The sequence below is a fragment of the Miniopterus schreibersii genome (assembly GCF_964146895.1).
Source record: "Miniopterus schreibersii genome assembly, chromosome: 13".
NCBI lineage: Eukaryota > Metazoa > Chordata > Mammalia > Chiroptera > Miniopteridae > Miniopterus > Miniopterus schreibersii.
This window is the reverse complement of record NC_138113.1, coordinates 11,919,950-11,939,693: the sequence shown is the minus strand read 5'-3', so window position 1 is coordinate 11,939,693 and position 19,744 is coordinate 11,919,950. Positions and strand designations below refer to the sequence as shown.

Genomic DNA, 19,744 nt, shown 5'->3' with positions numbered 1-19,744 from the left:
ATTCATTCCTTATAAGAAGATATTAGCTAATTTGATGATACAGTTTGGAGGGGTCACCCAATCTTGCCACATGACTACTAACATAAATAAGCAGTAAGTCATATAATTTTTTAGACAGTCCAAAGACAGCTCAGTTTTAAATCCTAGGCATGTAGACGCCTAAGTAAGGGCCTGCAGAGTCCCGAATTATGCTTAAAGACCTGTTAGCTCTGCAGTTTTGCCAGTCTCCCTAGAATCTCAATTCTCCGTCTGAACTATTTTGATCCCCAGAATCCTTTTCTGACTTACACGTTCTTTTATTTCTTATATGAATACGCACAAAGATGGATTTAATAAATATATTTATAAAAACCAGAAAGAATAAACTTAATCAAGGAGACAAAAGACTTGGACACTAAAAATCACAAAATACTTACTGCTGATAGTGATTAAAGAGGCACAGGTATCCTGTGTTCACTGAAGATTAAGTATTAAGATGTCAACACTACCCAAAGCCATTAACAGATTTTGGGCCACCCCTATCAAAATCTCAACGACGTTTTCTGCAGAAATAGAAAAGCCATATATACTAAAGTTTATACGGAGGCTCCAGGGAGCCTGAATAGCCAAAACAATCCCGAAAAAGAAGAACAAAGCTGGAGGCCTTGCGCTTCCCGGTTTCAAAACCCACAGCAGAGCTATGGTAACCAGAGAGCACAGTACTAGCCTAACGAAAGACGTAAAAACTGACTGTGAGGAGAACAGCGAGCACAGAAATAAACCTTCACATACAGGGTTACATGATTTTCAACAAGAGTGCTAAGAAGGGGGAAAACTGTCTTTTCCACAGAGTGCTGGGAAGATGGATATCCACATGAAACTAGACCCTTATCGTACACCATACACAGAAAATGCGAATCCTAAATTCAAAGTGGATCACCACAAGAGCCAAAATTATAAAGGTCTCAGAGGAAAACATAAGGGAAAAGCTTCATGACATTGAATTTGGCAATGACTTCTTGGATATGACACCAAAAGAACAGACAACAAAAGAAAAAATAGATAAGTTAGACTACATTTAAAAAAAAAAAAAAAAGCTTGGTGCATCAAAGGATACTATCAGCAGAGTAAAAAGGCAACCTCTGAACTGGGAGAAGATATGTGCAAATCATATATCTGATAAGGGATTGATATCCACAATATATAAAGAATCCCTACAATTCATCAACAAAATCCAATTGGGCAAAGGACTTGAATAGACAATTCTCTAAAGAAGATATACAAATGGCCAACCATCACATGAAAAGATACTCAACATCACTAGTGATTAGGGAAATGCAAATAAAAACCACAATGAGATACCATTTCACATCCATTAGGATGACTATCATTTAAAAAAAAAAAAATTTAACCAAGAAATAAATAAAATAACAACTGTTGGTGAGGAGGCAGAAAAACTGGAACCCTTATGCATTGCTGGTGGTGATGTAAAATTGTACAGCCACTGTGGAAAACAGTATGGAGATTCCTCAAAAATTTAAACATAGAACTACCATATGGTCCAGCATGTCCACATTTGGGAATATACCCAAAAGAATTGAAAACAGAAACTCAAACAGATATTTGTACACCCATGTTCACAGCAGCTTTATTCACAACAGGCAAAAAGTAGAAGCAACCCAAGTGTCCATGGATGGATGAATGGATAAACTAAATGTGGTATATTTATACAATGGAATATTTATTCAGCCTTAAAAAGGAAGGAAATTTTGATACATGCTACAACATGGATAAACCTTGAAGGCATTATCCTAAGTAAAATAAGCCAGCCACAAAAGCACAAACACTGCATAATTCCACTTGTATAAGATATCCAAAGTAATCCAATTCATAGTCAAAAACTAAAATGGTGAATGCCCAAGGCTGGGGAAAGGGAGAGATAAGGAGTTATTGTTTAATGGGCACGGAGTTTCAGTTTTGCAAAATTAAAAAGATTCTGGAGATGGACAGTTATGAAGGCTGCACAACAATGTAAATGTATTTCATGCCACTGAATTGCACCCTTAAACATGGTTAAAATGGTAAATTTATGTTATGTACATTTTACCACATTAAAAGAAAGTATATGCTAAGCCTCAAACTGAACATTAGTAATTTACTGAACCACAAAAATTTTTAAATAATGTTTTTTAAATGAAAAGAGTTAGGAGTCCATAGACCAAAAAAACAATTGTTCTGAGGGCATTATACCTACTTAACAGTGGAACATCAAAATGTTCTCTAAAACTTCTACTTGATTCAACATTTCTTATCGATAAGTTGGCAAGACCAAAGGTTGAGATAAAAACTGTTTCAGAAAACAAAAAGGATATTATTTTTTCAAAAAGTCAAGAGAAGCAAGGTCAATGGGAAAAACTACTTTCATAACAAGTCATTAGAAAGATAACCAAATTACTCAGGAAATGTGGCCCTGAAAAGGAAGATTACAAAATTATTTCTCAAGAACATGGCACCAAAAAAACAGATTAATCAAGTAACATGGATGCTAAAAAGGAGGCTGCTCTACATGGGCATAAGGCATACATGGCATTTGAACACAGTGATGACATAGGAATAATTAATTTGGAACCCTAAAACAAATGTATGTGCCTATTACCATATACTACAAGAGCCTCACTTATCTTCTAATCTTAAAGAACTTGGCAAACATTTTGTTCTAATGAAACAAAATTAGTCAAAAAGTATTACCTTAAAATTGCACAGAATAGAGGGGACAAAGATAACAGTAGGAGTGTGTTTTTGTTTCCTTGAACAATGCAAAACGGACCCTAGGAATAAACTAAATGAACTTTCTATACCCTTTCCTTCACACATTAGACTGGCTACTTCTCTTCACCTCTTCCCCTACCCCAACCTCCATACCAAATGAAGCCACCCTGAAATGAAATCACTGCAAGGCAAGAAAAGCCCAAAATTCACAACCACCTAAAACTCCAGACCCAGATTTATTCTAGCACTTAGCATCCCAGACTGTGTGGGAAGACTGGAATCCTAGCAAAACTTCCCAAAGTCAGTGATTTCAGAGTTCACTGGGACAAGCCTATATTTACCACTTTGACTTTTTCCCCCAAAATACTAAGTACAAAATATAAAATAAGTGAAAACACTTTGAAATGTTAAAAGATCCATGAACTATTTAACTAACTGTATTAATTAACTGTAATAATCAAGTTTAAAAGTAGAATTAAAGACATTTTCAGACTTCCAGGAACTCAAAAACAGAACCTCCTCCTTTCCCTTTCATAGGATGCTATTGGTATGCATGCTCCAACAAAGCAAGAGGACACAAGAAAGTAAGATAGGAGTTCAACACAGGAAAGAGGCAAAGGGAAACCCACAATGACAGCTACATGAAACATCTAGACAACAATCAATCCAGATTAAAGTGGTTCCTCCACCAATCTTCCCATCTCAGCAGATAGCATGACCACTACCCATTTGCTCAAGCTCTCTCACACCTCAAATTCAACATTCTCATGACTGCACCTTCTAAACAGCTTACAATCCAGCTACCACCTTCTTTCCATCTCCATGGGCACCACCATATTCTAATACTCCATCATCTCTCACCTCGTCTAGTGTAATGGACAGCTAACTGGTCTACCTTATCCTATACAAGCTATTTTTCACATAAAAACCAGTGATTTTTTTAATACAAATTAAAAAATGTCACTCTGATTAAAATCCTCTAATAGTTTCTCATTCCACCCAGAATGAAACCCAAGTTTTCAAATACAGCCCACCAACGTCTGCATAACCTGGCCCCTGACTATCTTCAGAATCTCATTTCCCTCTCGCCCTCTCACTATATTCCAACCACAGGAGCCTTGCAGATCCTGGAATATGTGAAGCTTTATCCTGCATCTACACATGGTATTCTCCTTTTACATCAAATTCCCCAGCTCTCCACATTGAATTATTCTCATCTTTCATGATTCAACTTAAATGTCATTTCCTCCGAGCTTTCCTGACAATCAATTCTCAAACAGCGAGGTCAGTTTCTCTTCACTTCCCTTTCCTGATGAGTTAAAAAGAGGGGATTTTGCTAACTGGATTATGGTATGTCCTAGTAGAACAGTATGCAACTATTTAAATGAGCTTTTCAAAAAGTATTTATGGCTCAGCAAGATAATTTTTAAAAATTAGAAGATGATGGATAAGGAGGATTTTTCCTACCAGTTATCATGACATTCTATAAAGCTCTATAAGGTTGTAATAGTTAAGACAGTGTAGAACTGGCACAAGGACAATGAGGCTGACATAGCAGGACAGAAAGCCTAGAAACAGATCATGTGTGATATAAACTTGACCTAACAGAGGCAGCATTAGAGATCCACAGGCAAAGGATGGCCTTTTCAATAAATGATGCTGGGGTGGGGGGTTGGGGGGGAACATGACTACCTTCCTATCTCACAACATATTTTATAGAAAAAAATAAACTTCTATTTAAAGGCCAAAAAAGGTAAACTTTAAAATTCTTAAAAGAGGGTGATGACTTTTGAGTAGGACAGAATTTCTTGAAATGCTCCCTTTCTCTCTCTTACAAACACACACACACACAGGCACAAAACTAAAAAGGAAAATATTAATAAGTGTGACTTCATTAAAATTAAAACTTCTGGACATCAGGAGCACAAATTAAGAATATAAACCACAGATTGAATACAGATATCTGTAATACATGTAACTGCCAAAAGATCAGTATCCAAAATATTTAAAGAATGTTTAAAAAATCTATACAAAAATACAATCACTAAAAAGATGGGCAAAGGATATTCCCCCCAAAAAAGAAATCTGAATTGGCAATAAGAATATGAAAAGATAAGTCACTACACTAGTAATCAGGGAAATACAAATTAAAACAATAAGATACCATTTTACACCCACCAACTTGGCAAAAATTTAAGTCTGACAATACAGAGCATTGTTGGGGCTATAAAATACAGGAAACTCTCATTTCTGATGGAAGAAAATTGATACAATCTGTCAATATCTAATAAAATAGAAGCTGCATATACTCTAAAAGCCAGAAATTCTATTCTTAGAACTGTATCCCAGAGGGGCGCCTTTCAAACTTTTTTGATCATCACAAATATTTTACCTTGTGACCCAATACACACATACTTATTTAACTGAAACAAACATTCACAAACCAGAGTTTATTCTTATTACGTGTCACACATCCTGATAGTTTCCATTCTATTTTCATTCATTTTTTAAATATTGAAATGACTCACTCAATTTATTTTAGAACCACTAATGGGTAAACACACCCAGTTCAAAAAACTCTGCCCTAGAAAATATTACCATATATATATAATCTTCTTGCTCAAAGGTTTAAGAATGTTTATTATGGCATTCATTGTCAAAAGAAATTTAAGACAACCTACAAGTCAATCAGTAGGAGAATGAATAAAAAATTGAAGGCATAGTCATACAGTGGAATTGGATATAACAGTGCAAATGGAAAGATAAATCTCATTAACTTAATACCAAGCAAAAACAAGCAAGTTGCAGAATACATATAGTATAATATCATTTGTACGAACTTTTTAAACATGCAAAACAAGACTATACTCTATATTGTTTAAAGACACATTTTTACATAATGAAAATATAGCATATAAAGATATGCACAAAAGGACAGAAAATAGATCCCAGAAAATTACAGAAAAGAAAGTGAAATGAAAACCCCAAGGGAACAATTAGAAACTAAATTGTTAAAAGTTGCCCATCTTAAAATTAAAATTGCCTCCCAGGGCAGAAGCTTCCTTCCAAGCACTCGACTAATAAAGAAAGGTTGAACTGTCAGCTAGAGAGGGTAATACAGCCAAATTCAGATTAGTCTTCAAAGCTTACAACACTCATCTTTTTAAAACTGTTCTATTGAGTAATCAAAATACACTGAGTTTCTACTTTTAACTAAGTGATGAGATTCAGAACATGGACCAAAAAATGTGATAGGTACTTGTGGGTGGATGAGATGTCACAGCAGATGCCCCAAACACAGCCATGTGCCAATAAGGTTGAGTCACTGTGATATGCTGAAAAAAGATATTAAGGCTCAGCTGCAACAGGCTGCAGTGAGCCGCTCTGCTTTCCTCTCTGTTATATTAGCCAGGCATCATTCCAGAATGCTGAATACTCAGACATCTTCAAGAATAGTAAATCATTAAAAATGACAAAATATGGCATCTTACAAATAGCATATGCTTGTGATCAAATTAACACAGCAGAGAGCTAATAAACATTCAGTGGGCTCATGGAATAATTCCCTAAAATTAAAATTTTGGCCCTTCTAGGTCTCAATATATATGCCACCTAGAAGATTAAACCCAGTGCTGTAATACACTTTGCTGTAATTTCCAAAATGTCAATTCATTTGTTAGGGAATGTCATTTAAAAGGGTTATGTGTAACAGAATTTAAGCAATAAACTACCAGACCAATAAACATGCTTCTGAGCCACAAGTCTGAACCACTCTGATCCCCAAACCAAGCAACTTCTCCAGGAAAACATCTCATACATTCAACCCCTACTTACTACACTACATGCCAAAGGTACCACAATAGACCTTAAGAAGGCATAAAAATAAAACAAACAAGAACCCTGTCTTTAAAATACTGACAGCCTAGCAATGGCGTTTGTAAACACACACAGTCTTAAGAGAAGGTAAGAAGATTTGGGTGCCATAAGGGAAATAAAGATGAACTGCTATTCTTAAAAATCTTATTTTGAATAGATTCTTGCTTTTCTATTCCTCCTGTAAGGCAGATCTAGAATAGAGATGTTAGACCTCATCTCTTCAAGAGCAAGTAGATATATACAGTAACAAGACTGGTTCTTGGGATTTCTAAAAATCAGTCTCCTCATTGTATACCTTCTATATATACCGTGTCCCATGCCCGTTAGCGTTAATAGAAGTCACAAATGTAGATCCCAAGTCTTATAACTGTGAGCACTGCTGATCTAAAAGAAAGGGAAATGCCAAAAGTGACACCCCAGAAATAAGCCATTTTTTTCTCTAATTCTTTTTTTTTTTTAACCCTCACCTGAGGATATTTTTACCATCGCTTTTCAGAGACAGTGGAAGGGAGAAAGAGAGAACTATCAATGTGGGAGACACACATCGATTGGTTGCCTCCCTCATGTGCCCCAACCAGGGCTGGGGATGAAGCCTGCAACTGAAGTATGTGCCCTTGGCCAGAATAGAACCCGGGACCCTTCAGTCCACGGGCCAACGCTGTAATAGCTGAGTCAAACCAGCCAGGGCAAAACCCAACTCTTATAGTGCATACTGAATTAAAGAAGATACAACTAGAAAACAAGTCAGTGAATGAAAAGTACACTTGCTACACACAACATGGTACCCTGTTAGCAAAGACATGTGCCCCCAAAAAGACATACAGCAATGGTCATAAAGCAAAGGCCCACAACACAAATAAAACAACTTAAAACATAAAATGTCAAGAACTGGACAAAACCAACTGAATCAGCATGTGATGAGATCTCATATGACTTGATGAATTTCTGTGGCCAATTTTAATGAGTCTGGCAAAAAAGGCGTTTCATTAGGTAAAGGTTGGATTGGTTCTGTTACATACCCAGATTTCAAGTCAGTTATCCTCAAACAGTTTGTAGCATCCAGTCCCACTTTTCCATTGCGGACCACACTAGATATGAATGGGGAGAGCATTGGAGAAATTCGGTTCAAGGCCACTTCTGGGGACATTTTAACTTGACTTGCAAATCACCACTGAAAGCAGAAGGAAAGAATAGTGATCAGAGTATCCAAAAGAACTACATACAACAAGCTTCCTGAAAACTGGCACAGAGCACAGAAGTTTCTCTTACATGAATAAATACATTTCCTGTCTTAGCAGCCTCTCCTCTCCCAACAAAATCATCTCCCTGCTATTCACCTACTTAGGATAGACTACACCACTGCTTTTCAGGAACAGAGGTAACCCTTGAAATCCAATTCCCTCCTCCTTTCCAAAGCTGATTTCTACACTACCACATTCAACTTAAAACTGTCCCACTCTGTCTTACAACTGGCAGGTTCTACTTTAGTTGAGGCCTTAAGAAGCCTTCACTGACAATCCTCTCCCTCTAACATACAAAACCCACATATCACTAGGTCAGGAATCCTCCTTCTATGAATAAGAACTTGGCTAATAATGCTATATAAAAACCTACAACAAGCATAACCTACTTACAACTGTTACTTACTAGAAATTTTCTTCTTCTGATATACCCTTCATTAACTGTTCCTGCACAGTGTATTATAACCACCTGCTTAGTGATCTCTCTCCTGGAGAGAGATCACAAACTAAACACCCAATAAACATTTTTAAATAAATAAGTGAATAAGGAGACAAAAGCTAGAGAAATATTTAGGTATGGAGAGAAGGTAATATGCCCTCAAAAATGTGATCAAGGGTAGCACAGCATATCTGAGCAATAGATGTAGCAAAAATCTACTTAACAATTAAATCATAAAAACAACACCTATCCAGGTGTTCAGCAACACAAACATGGATCTAAAAGTCTTTGACTATAAGGCACTAAGTTCTTGAACTTGAAAGTACAAAAGTAAAACCAATAAATCATATCTATACTACCTGGAAACCCATGGGGCAGGGGGAAGGAACACATGAATTCCTCTTAATAGATTTCTAAATGAAAGTCTCTACTTTCAGAGGTGACTAAGTCAATTTAAATTATCATTTTCTTCCTCAATCTGAAAGGATAATCCCACATCAAAAGCAATTAATTTCCCGCAAGTTACAAGTAAATGATGTTCTGCTTCTAGTTTCCATATATTATACCATATGAAGACTTACATGTCCCTGCTAAAATAAATGTTGAAAACTAGCACCTGTTTTACTCATTTCAGACAGTAATAAAGGGAAGAACTGCAGTATTACTATTCAAAAAATAGTAATACTGTGACCCTTCTGGGTAATGACACCCAGAAGTATCTTTAAGACAGTAAAAGCTTTATACTTTAGTACCCAAATTATCCTTTCTGCAAATACAAAACAGGCTCCTCTTCCGACCACAGATGACCTCTCTCCACCATTTCAATGTCATCACAAAGTAAGAATAAATGTCTAATGCATGGTATTATCAATCAAAAAAGTTATGTGCATTTTTATAACACTTTATCACTTATAAAGAGCTTCCATATACATTAGTACAGTTGATCTTCACAACCCTGGGCAGTAAGGAGTTCCCACTTTACAGATGACACAGGTAACTTATATCTTTGAAAAGTATACTAATCCATATTATCATTTTGAAGCCTATTTTTTCTATTCTGCAATATTTCTATCTTTTTTAACTAACCACTGGTGTCAGTGTTCTTGATAGGATGACTGATTATCTAGTTCACAAGCAAATACAAAAATACTTACCTGGAGGGGTGGAATCTCACCTACATTACGAAATGAGTCTTCCTTGTTTTTCCCATAATTTTCATTATGGGAAATATCTATTATAATTTTATTTCATTTCTATGAAAAAGGAAAACAGAACATTCTGAACATCTACTCAGTATCAAACGCTGTATTGCCCACTTCTTTCTGTAATTTCATTCACTTCCCCTGAACAAACCTGTCCTCGGGTTAATATTAGTTTCCACTTCACAAATAAGAAAACTAATACTCAGCAAAACTAACCAACTTGTTCAAAGTCACCAACCTAGCAAGCAGAAGAATCAGAATTCAAATCTAGATCTCCCTCAAAGTCCACTATTCTCATTTTCCTCTCAAATAAAAATAACTTTAATCACCAAAGAGAAAAGCATCAAAGTGAATTTTTAAAGTACACATCTTGTAAAATTTGGACAAAATGGCATGAATTTAAACTCATGGGTGCTTTACAACTAGAAACCAATTAGACTACTGCTGGCCTACTGTTGAAATTGGCCTGACTGCACTAGTCAAATGCTAAAGGGAACAAACCTGCTCCAGAAGCCAAACTACACTTAAGGTGACAACAACCCATTCCATTTCAGCAACTGTCATGACCTCAGAATGACACCTGAAGGAATGAATTTGTCTTTGTTTCCAGAACAGCCAAAATACTATTTTTTTGACAGTTCAAGGTTTCATGCAGTGTTAAAATCTGTTTCAACCATGAGGTGCTGTGACTTCTCTAAAAGAGAGGGAAAAAATGCTCCAAAATCAGAGGTCACAGAATAGATGATGGTCCTTTGGTGCAGTCATTTTGAGTAAGGGACTGGGGGGATCATCCCTCAGTAGCAGCTTTTACACATCTCAGCACTGTAATAGATCACAGGCAAAAATTTATGACGGCCAGCCTCCCCTGAATGCTAGTTAGGCAATTTGTATTTCCTGATTTTGACATATTACATGAGGAGGATGCAGAAATGCAAATTTTAAAGGTGTCTGCTGCCTCAAACTAAGGTCACATAAGGTCCCTTGACTGGCCGTCTGGTGAATACAAAGACGTCTAAAGCATCGTCCAGTTTCTTGCAATTAAGATGGGATGACAAACACGGAAACATGTGCCCTGCTGACGTCATGGAACGGAAAGAGGTAGCGTCCAGCTGCGTCACGTCAACGTCATAGGGCGCACGAGGGAAGTTACACTGGGGAAGTCATTTCTCCAAGGGGCAGCACTCAGAAAAACAAGCCGGCTACGACCCAAAAAATGACCACCCCAGTCTCGGAGACGTTTAAAAGGGGCACTCTCCCTTCTCCCAGGGTTTATGATCCCCTCATTAGGGAAAAGGGGGAAGAAGTCAGGCCAACGGAGACCGGGGGCGGGCTAGGGAAGGAGAAAGGGTAACTCCTGGCCTCGGAGTCTCGTCCGTGAGGGGACCAGCGTGATGGGGATGAGCAGGGCATCTCTGGAACAGGGGCCTTCCTTCTCTATAGGAGGGGAGGCGAGCTCGGGGCACGTTTAAACCACGGTCCTCGGCACCACCTGTGCGACTCGGGATCCAACCGCCCCACACCAGCCCCAGCCTAGGTACCTGGAACTTAGTCCGTTCGGTAACCGGCGACTACGTGGGGTACAGGTTACCCGAGCGCGCCCCCGACCGACGCACCGACCTGCGCGCGCACCGCGGGCCGATGCGTGCGCGCACCCGGACGTCCGCCCCGCCCCGCCCCCATTGCGGCCCAGCCGAGCGGCGTGCGCGCGCCCGGCCGCCACGAGCCCGGTTCCCGGGGAGGCGTCCCCGCAGTGCCTGAAAGTTCCGTCTGCAGCGCTTTCCTCCAGCGCGGCGCGCAGCGCGGAGTCGGGAACTAGCTGAAGGGCCTTGTACGGGAGGCGGTGCGGGGAGACAATTCCTGGAAGAACTGGGGGCAGTTGGTGGGCGGGGTTATTTCGGGCATTCAGGTGGGCGACCCGCCGAGGCTCCGGGAAGGCCCGGGTAGTTGGGGAGTGAAGAGCGGCGTCCGTGGTTACGGGGTCGGGCAAAGGGCAAAGGGCAGCTTCCAGATTGGAGAGCACTTCCTTTGAGCGATGGCCGCGTCAGGGGACCCCGGGAGGCAGTGGCAGGAGGAGGTGGCCGCGGTGGTGGTGGTGGGCTCCTGCATGACCGACCTGGTCAGGTTAGTCTGGGGCCAGGACGCGGAGTCCGGCTTGCGGGAGGGAGCGGGTGGCACCGGGGCTTTGGGGATGGAGAGTGTTAGCTTTTGGTGTGAGCTACAGGTTTCCCCAGCCCGCCGTGGGGTGCAGGAGGTAGCATAAGTTTGGCAGGCGAGGGAACTTAAAGGCCAGGGTGTAGTGAATGCTCTGATGGTTCTAGAAGCGCCTCCAAAGCCCTATTCCTGTTTCCTTGACCAGGCTGCCGAGCCTCTCCCCTGACTAGCCTAGTGAGTTTGGCGAAGTCCTTTTACCCCCAAGAATGTGATGTGCCGGCCTCATTGGGTTGTCGTGAATGAAGTAAAATGAAGTAAAGGGTTTTTGCGGCCCCTAACACTATCCACGTTGGGTATTCTTCGTCTGAACTTGTATAAAATGAGTGGATCAGAGGTCAAAAAGGCGATCAGTCACCTTTCACCATATTGATTGTTGGCGTTCCTGCAGTATTTCATATTTACAGCTTATTTTATAGTAATATAGTAACCATGGATTACCTATGGCAACCCAAGTGTGAGTCAAAATAAAAACCGGTAAACACAATATTTACATCCATTTTTAAAAGTGATCCAATAACAAAAGAAAATACGAGAAATGAAAATAATTGAGATTAGATGGGGAGATCCTTTCAGTTTTTCTTCTTTTTTAGTGAAAGTGACTTTTCTGGTTATAAAAGTAGTATTCGTTGTAAAAAGAAAAAAAATAAGAAAAATAAAGATCAAGTATTCCAAGAAAATCCTACCACCCAGATTGCTTCAGTTTAATATTTTAGTGAATAGGTCTTCAGATACAGTGCTACTTTTATATTATAACAATTTTAAATGATCAGACATACTACAGTAAGACCTCACATGTCCTGCAACCTTTCTTTTCCAAAGGATAGCAGAAAACCTGGAAGGAAATAAAAAGGCCTTGAGACAATGAAAATAAGTCACCAAATCCCTGTGCCAAACTGCCTGTGTTTTACCTGGAAAATAGTTTTAGGGTCTTCACATAACCAATTTAATCTTACATGGCTTAAATGTTTATAAGCTCACATTCCAGGCTGAAATTAGAAAATTGGAGAGTAGAAAGGGGAGAGACTACTAGGGGCAGATAATAGTGATTGCCCGAAGCCTGAAAGTGAATGGGAAAGTCTAACAAGAAGTTAAAAAAAAGAAAGAAAGAAAGAATTTTAAATGCCAGTAGCCTTTGTTTTTCCACAAATATTTGAGCTACCTTGTTAGACACTGTGCCAAGATAGATGTGCTTCCTTTGGCGACAGAGTATAGCATTCAGTCTAGTTGTCAAGAGGCCTACACATCTTTTTGTAGAGCAAGAGTCAGCAAACCTTTCTGTAAAGAGCCAGATAATAAATATTTAGGGTCAATTCTTTCTTCTTCTTCTTTTTTTTAACAACTCTCAAAATGTAAAAACTATTCCTATCCCCCAAGCCTTGCAAAAACAGCCTTCAGGCCATAGTTTGCTCACTGTTCTCTGGAGCATCATTGTCTTATAGCCCAATATAGTAATTGATGTTAGTAATATGACTCTTTTCAAGAAAAGATAAATATGGTACCCATTACAACTTATGTAAATGTAGGGCATGTGTTTCTTTTTAGAAATAGTTCCATCAAAGATATTGAAAGTTTGTTACCTAAAGGAATAACAAACCTTCAATAAACCTTCAGACATCTAAAATAATTTATTCTTTAGAAAATCCATCTTGCTAAATTTTTACCATAGGTGAAGTGGCAGAAGAGTAAGAAAGCTAAACAAGTTTCCCAAGTAACCAACCCAAATAAGAGTGCCAGGGTCAAAATTCAGAGCCACTTTCTTGTTAAACTAAGTCAGAGCTTTCTTCGAAGCTTGGCCATCAGACATTAAAGGTAATTATGGTACTTCCTAAAATGAATATTCTTTAACTTTGGGGAGGGTGGGGTGTCAAAGACCCATGTTGGCATCTGTCAGGATTTTTAAATCTCATTTCAGAGCTAGAGGAATTTAGAAATTACTTATCCCAGCCCTTCAGATTATAGTTGAGTAAATGAGATCTTAAATTGTGGATCACCTCTCTAATGTCTCTTCTCTTGCCATTTTCTTTCCTTCATAAAAGGTATCTACTCTTCACATGAATCACTAGTAAAAATTGTATTCCCCTATAGACTCTCTCCCATGACTTTTCTACAAACTTCACTTGGTATCAGACTACTTCTGCCTCTGAAGATCTTTACAAAATACCCGAGTATAGGATCTTTAGTTAAAACCCTGCATCTGTGATAAACTTGAGTCCAGCTTTGCTAATTATGATACATATCATGATTGTATTAGTTTCCTATTGCTACTGTAACAAGTTATCACAAATTTAATGGCTTAAACCATACAAATTTAATACAATTCTAGAGGTCTGAGGTCTGACACAGATCTCACCCGGCCAAAATCAAGGTGTCTATAGGGCTGTGTTCCTTTCTGAAGGCTCTAAGGGAAATCTGTGATTTTGCCTTTTCCATCTTCTAGAGGCTGCCCACATTCCTTGACTCGTGGCCCCTTCCTCCATCGAAACCAGCATGGTCAGTCAAGTCTTTCTCATGTGGCGTCACTCTGACACTTACTTGCACTTCTGCCTCCCTCTTCTACATTTTAAGAACCCTTGTGATTATACTGGGCCCAAACAAATAATTCAAGATAATCTCCTTATTCTAAGGCATCTTATTAGCGACCGTAATTACCCCTTGTCATGTACCATAACATATACGCAAGTTCTGGGCATTGGGATGTGGACATCTTTGGGTCAGGCTGAGGGGTGGAGGGGGGCATTATTCTGCCTACCACAGTGGTTAAGCTTAAAGTCAAAATGTTTATAGTACTTAGAGAGGTTAAATAACCCACCCCAAATCACACAGCCAATTAGTGCATAGTGAAAGCTGGAATCCAGGTTTCCCAACCTTATCTTTCCATTTTATCATTCTACCTCTAACTCTAGTATTTATTGCTCTTTTCATCTACACTTCATTTGAGAGCTTGTAGTATGTAATTTTCAGGTCTAAAGATAGTGTCTTCATTACTATTCTTTATTTCTAAGTTTAACTGTAACCAGTCTGGACACCCATGTCTATATTGTAGAATCACTAGAAATAAAACTACTTCAGTAACTAAGCCCTCTTGGATGGCATCCAAGTCCAACTCACTTTATATATTACATTACTGTGTGCCAGACACTGCTAATTCAATCAATGAGCTACTTTTTTAATTCACTTCTAAGTTTAGTCCTCTATGAATAGTAAGCTCTGTGCTAATTTTTTAAATCATTAGCTCATCTAACATGGCAAACAGTGAACATTATTTAATATCTACCTGTATTTATCATCATTCTCTTCCTTCTCTAACATTCATCTCTGAAGTTCCACATTACTAAAATAAATCAAGCCTGTTCTTATGGAAAATTAAGTCAGTTCCTCCAAAGACAGATTACCATGAAAAACCAATAACGAACTTTTTAGGACATTGGGCTTACAGGCCTTGATTAATCATGCTTGCACTAATCTTTATTTCTTATGACATGTATCACACATTTTTTCAATTATTCATTCAACAAGTATTAATTGGTTTTTATACTATGTGCCAGGCACTTTCCTAGGTGCAAAGGATACAGCAATGAAAAAAACAGCCCAAACTCCCTGCCTCATAGAGCTTATATCCTAGTGGAAGAAACAGTATTAGTAGAAAAAGTAAAATATATTGTATGTTAGATAAATGCTAAGGAGGAAAATAAAGCACAAAGGGGGGTGAGAAGCTGATTTTGACTAAAGACCTGAAGGAATAAAGGAAGCGAGCCATACAGATAGCTGGCGCTTCTCATGTACAAAGGTCCTGAGGTAGGACCATGCCTCTTAGGACCAGTGAACTACTGGAGTTCCATGTGGCTGAGGAAGAAAATGATGGTTAAAAGCTGAATGAGATGAAAACCCATTGGTGAATTTGAGCAAAGGAGTGACATAATCTGACTTACATTTTAATATAATCACTGGGAGCCAGCTGAGAATGGACTAAAGGAAGGCAAGGGCAGAAGCAGGGAAACCAGTTCAGAATCAATCACAACAATCTAGGCAAGAAAGGATGGTAGCTTGAAAGCAGTGCACATGGGGAGCAGTGAGCATCTTTGGATTGTATCTGGAATGTAGAGCTGACAGGATTTGCTGAGGAGTGCGAGATAGGTCAAGGATTACTCCAAATTCTATGGTCTCCGAAAGCGGAAGGGGAAGTTACCTTTGCTGAGATACAGAAGATTGTGAGCAGAGCAAGTTGGGTAGGGAGAGGGCAATATCAGGAGCTTAGGGTGGGCAGGTGAGATTTGAGGTGCCTATTAGACTGAAGCAGTCAAGAAAACAGATGTATGAGTTCAGATTTTAGAGAAGAGACCCCCTGGAGATATAAATTTGAGAGTCATCAGTGTAAAGATGGTATTTAAAGCCATGAGGCAGGATGAGATCACTGAGGGTCTGAGCTTCAAGGGCACTCCAACATTTAGAGGATAACATATTTTTTACGTAATTTATCTCCTGTCTCCCAGTCTTTCTCTACCACTAAAACTTGCTTTGAGACAAGTCTAATAGAAACCCATGTTTACATTTCCATGGCAATAGACTATGACGTCAACTAAAACCCTATGTTACATGTTCCAATTAAAAGTGATGGCTTGAGAGATAAGGCTCATGTTCAGTCAAGCATCCAAATTTAATCCTTGGCAAGTCAGGAAATGATTGCTTAGTTCTTAAAAGATTTTAATTGGATAGTGGAATAAGTGAATTTAGAAACTTTTAGATCCAAAGTGGATGAAACATGGAACCTATGTTACTAAAAAATTTTAAAAAGGAAAAGACAAAAAATCAGCCAAAATTTTATATTGTATCTAGAATGTGTGTGATGTTAGTTACCCTCTAACCTGCATTGCACCAGAAGCCCCTTGACTTGTCATATTTAGAACGTAAAAATCTTTTGCAGTCACAATTTCAGGAAAGCAAAAGCCAAAGGTATATTGGTCCAAAAAGTTATCATGCTTTCCCAATATTAGAGGAATATAATATCCTTTATTATTCTTTCTGCCCCTTAAGTTGTCTTGCAAGTTGCTTATTGGTTACCAATCAATATTTAAATTAGTATTTTGTTAAACATGTTTCCATCAACTGAATTCCCTAATATCAAAAGAAATCACTCATGGGAAATTGCTAATTTTGGTCCCTTCAGAGAAAATACGTTAAAATGTAAATCACACGTCCTGTGAGGTATGTTCAAGCAGCCCCTTTATAATCCATTCCTTTGCCAGCTCTGTGTGCCCCAGTGTCTGCATTCTTGGGAGAGCAAGGTAAGGAGGCTTGGTGATGAAAGTTGCTCCGGTATTTTGATGACCTGTATGAAATGAAAGGCTGGCACTGCAGTCCTAGGATATTGCAGTTAATAAAACATGGCCACTGTTCTTGAGGAACTTACAGTCCAAGGAAGAAGGCAGGCAGAAAAATAGATCATGGTAGTACAGTATTGTAAGCACTTGCAGGTCCTGTGGGAACACAGGAAAAAGTTCCTGGATGAAATGTCTCCAGAGTCAAGTCTTGACAAATAAGCAGGCGCTAGCCCAGCAAAAAAGAGGAGGGAGTCACAGATGTGGTTGTGCACGGGCTGGGCAGGGACAGCAGCCCCTGGGCCTGTGGATTAAGGCCCCTGTTAGCCATGCTCAGGTTCTTGGTTTTATTCTGCACGCCTGGGAGGCAGTGATGGGCTCGAAGTACAGGAGTGATGTGGTTAGATTTGTGTTTCACAAAGCTTACCAAGTGCCAGAGGCAGATTCAAAAGAAGGCAGTGTTTTGAAGGTATCAAAGGCATTCTTCCTAAAGACAGGGAGACCCATTTGAAAGGCAAAGTAACTGTTTTTACAAGAGATGATGAAGGCCTGACCCAGGACAGTAGTGATGGGGATAAATAAGAGGAAAGAGGTTAAATAAATATTTAGGGGGTAAAATAGCTGAAAACAGCTGTCAAGTAAAATGGACATGAGTCAAGCATTTGTTTCCTGGTCCTTTATGGGCAAACCCTAATGCTGACAGCTTTCCCAAATGGACAAGACCTAGAAAGTGTAGTTCTTAGAAAGAATCTCATCTTATGAAACAAAATAATTCTATGCTTCATGCTTTTCAGGAAGGGGAAAACCACTATAATTTAGTTTTCACTACTTTTTTAAAAATTAAATTTATTGGGGTGACATTGGTTAATAGGGTCATATAGGAATCAAGTGTACATTACTATGATACATGATCTGTATATTGCTCTGTGTACCCACCACCCATAGTCAAATCACCTTCTGTCACCATATATTTGGCCCCCTTTACCCTCTACCACCCTTCCACTCCCTTCCCCGTGGAAACCACCACACCGTTGTCTGTGTCTCTGAGTTTTCTAAGTACTGCCATTTGCGACAGCGTGCATGGACCTTGAGAATATTATGCTAAGTCAGAAAAGGCTAAGAACTATATGATTTCATTCATATGTGGGATATAAAACTGAAACTCAAGAATTTTCACTACTTCTTAAGTAACATTATTATGTCTTCTTTGACCCATCAGCTATTTAAAAGCATTTTTTAAATCTCTTTACATATGGAGCTTTTTAATATATCTTTTTATTAACTTCTAACTTAACCTGTTACAGTCAGAAAATATTTTCTAAACAGACCATTCTTTGGAATTTGAAGAGACTTTATTTATAGCCTAGTACCTGGTTGATTTTTGTAAATGTTCAATGCATACATTAGAAAAATTATTATTTGATAGGTATTAGCCATGGTGTTTTAGTTTTTCATTTTGTATTTTTTTTAATCCTCACCTGAAGATATTCTTTCCATTGCTTTCCAGAGAGAGTGGAAGGGGGGGAGGGAAAGGGGAAGAGGGGAGGGAAGGAGAGAGGGAGGGAGGGAGGGAGGGAGGGAGGGAGGGAGGGAGGGAGGGAGGGAGGGAGGGAGGGAGGGAGGGAGGGAGGGAGGGAGGGAGAAACATCGATGTGAGAGACACATCGACTGGCTGCCTCCCACACGTGCCCCTACTGGGGCCAGGGATCAAGCCTGCAACCAAGGTACATGCCCTTGGGTGGAATCGAACCCAGGACCCTTCATTCTGCAGGCCGACACTCCAACCACTGAGCCAAACCAGCCAGGACAGCCATGGTGTTTTATATATGTTCATTAGGCCAGCCGGACTTTTGGTCTGATTGATCTGTCAGTTACTTAAGGAACTGTGTTAAAATTACAAACCATGATGGTAAATTTGTCACTTTCTCATAGAGGGGTGTGTGTATGTGTGTGTGTGTGTGTGTGTGTATTACACACATATATATATACAGTTTTATTGTATTAGAATTAGAACCTTTTGCTGCTCAATTTAATCTTTTGGTTAAAGTCAGTAATCATCTTTATTTCTTTGTACTCTGTCACTTTGGATGACACTAATAAAGCTATCTGGATTTATTTTAGTTGGTATTTGCCAGATACACCTTTTTCCATCTTTTTATTTTAAACTTTCTCTGTTCTTATGTTTTAGGTGAGTGTCTTATAAAGAGCACATAGCTGGATTTAGTCTTTCTGTTGGTTCTGTTATATTTCTTTTTTTTTATGACTGTAATTTTTTTTTTTTTAACCTGGAGAATGTAATCCATTCACATTTAATGTGAGTTCTAATGTATTTGGATTCATTTCAAACATGTTATTTTACAATAAACTACTCTTTAGAATACAGTTTATCAAACTCATTAAGGTTGTAGAGCACAAGGAAGTCATGATGCTTTTTGTACAATACCAAAGAATGTTAAGCTTAAGTTAACTGTATCCATATTTCACATGAAATTATATTTTCTCTTCTATTAAACTGTAATTTACACAGAGTAGTGAGCCCAAGGGTTTAAGAAGAAAAGTTAAATTTGAGAACATTTTGTTCATTAACTTAATTCCTTCTGAGATCTAGGGAAAGGAGCACCTTATTTGGTCTTTCCATCTTAGCATCTTGGTTCAATTTGCAAAACTCCAGTGTTGTTCAGAAGTATAGCTACCAGAAATTCACAAGAAATT

General features: G+C 38.8%; 2 protein-coding genes across 7 annotated transcripts in view; one reads left to right on the top strand and one right to left on the bottom strand.

Annotated features, from left to right (window-relative positions):
* BABAM2 (BRISC and BRCA1 A complex member 2) overlaps positions 1-19,744 on the bottom strand; it is a 316,065-nt gene that overhangs the window by 279,157 nt on the left and 17,164 nt on the right. For 2 of the 4 annotated variants that reach the window (XM_081156557.1, XM_081156556.1), the window contains one exon: positions 7,644-7,795. In XM_081156557.1, coding sequence (XP_081012683.1) covers positions 7,644-7,771 — 128 coding nt within the window. In that variant the 5' untranslated portion in view covers positions 7,772-7,795. Of the gene's footprint in view, positions 1-7,643; positions 7,796-11,044; positions 11,179-19,744 lie in introns of those variants that run through there. The other 2 variants (XM_081156555.1, XM_081156558.1) reach the window with 2 other exon arrangements.
* The window catches only part of RBKS (ribokinase), a 68,129-nt gene continuing 59,808 nt past the window's right edge, over positions 11,424-19,744 (top strand). For 2 of the 3 annotated variants that reach the window (XM_081156561.1, XM_081156560.1), the window contains exon 1: positions 11,476-11,627. In XM_081156561.1, coding sequence (XP_081012687.1) covers positions 11,539-11,627 — 89 coding nt within the window. In that variant the 5' untranslated portion in view covers positions 11,476-11,538. Of the gene's footprint in view, positions 11,628-19,744 lie in introns of all 3 variants that reach the window. The other variant, XM_081156559.1, reaches the window with a different exon arrangement.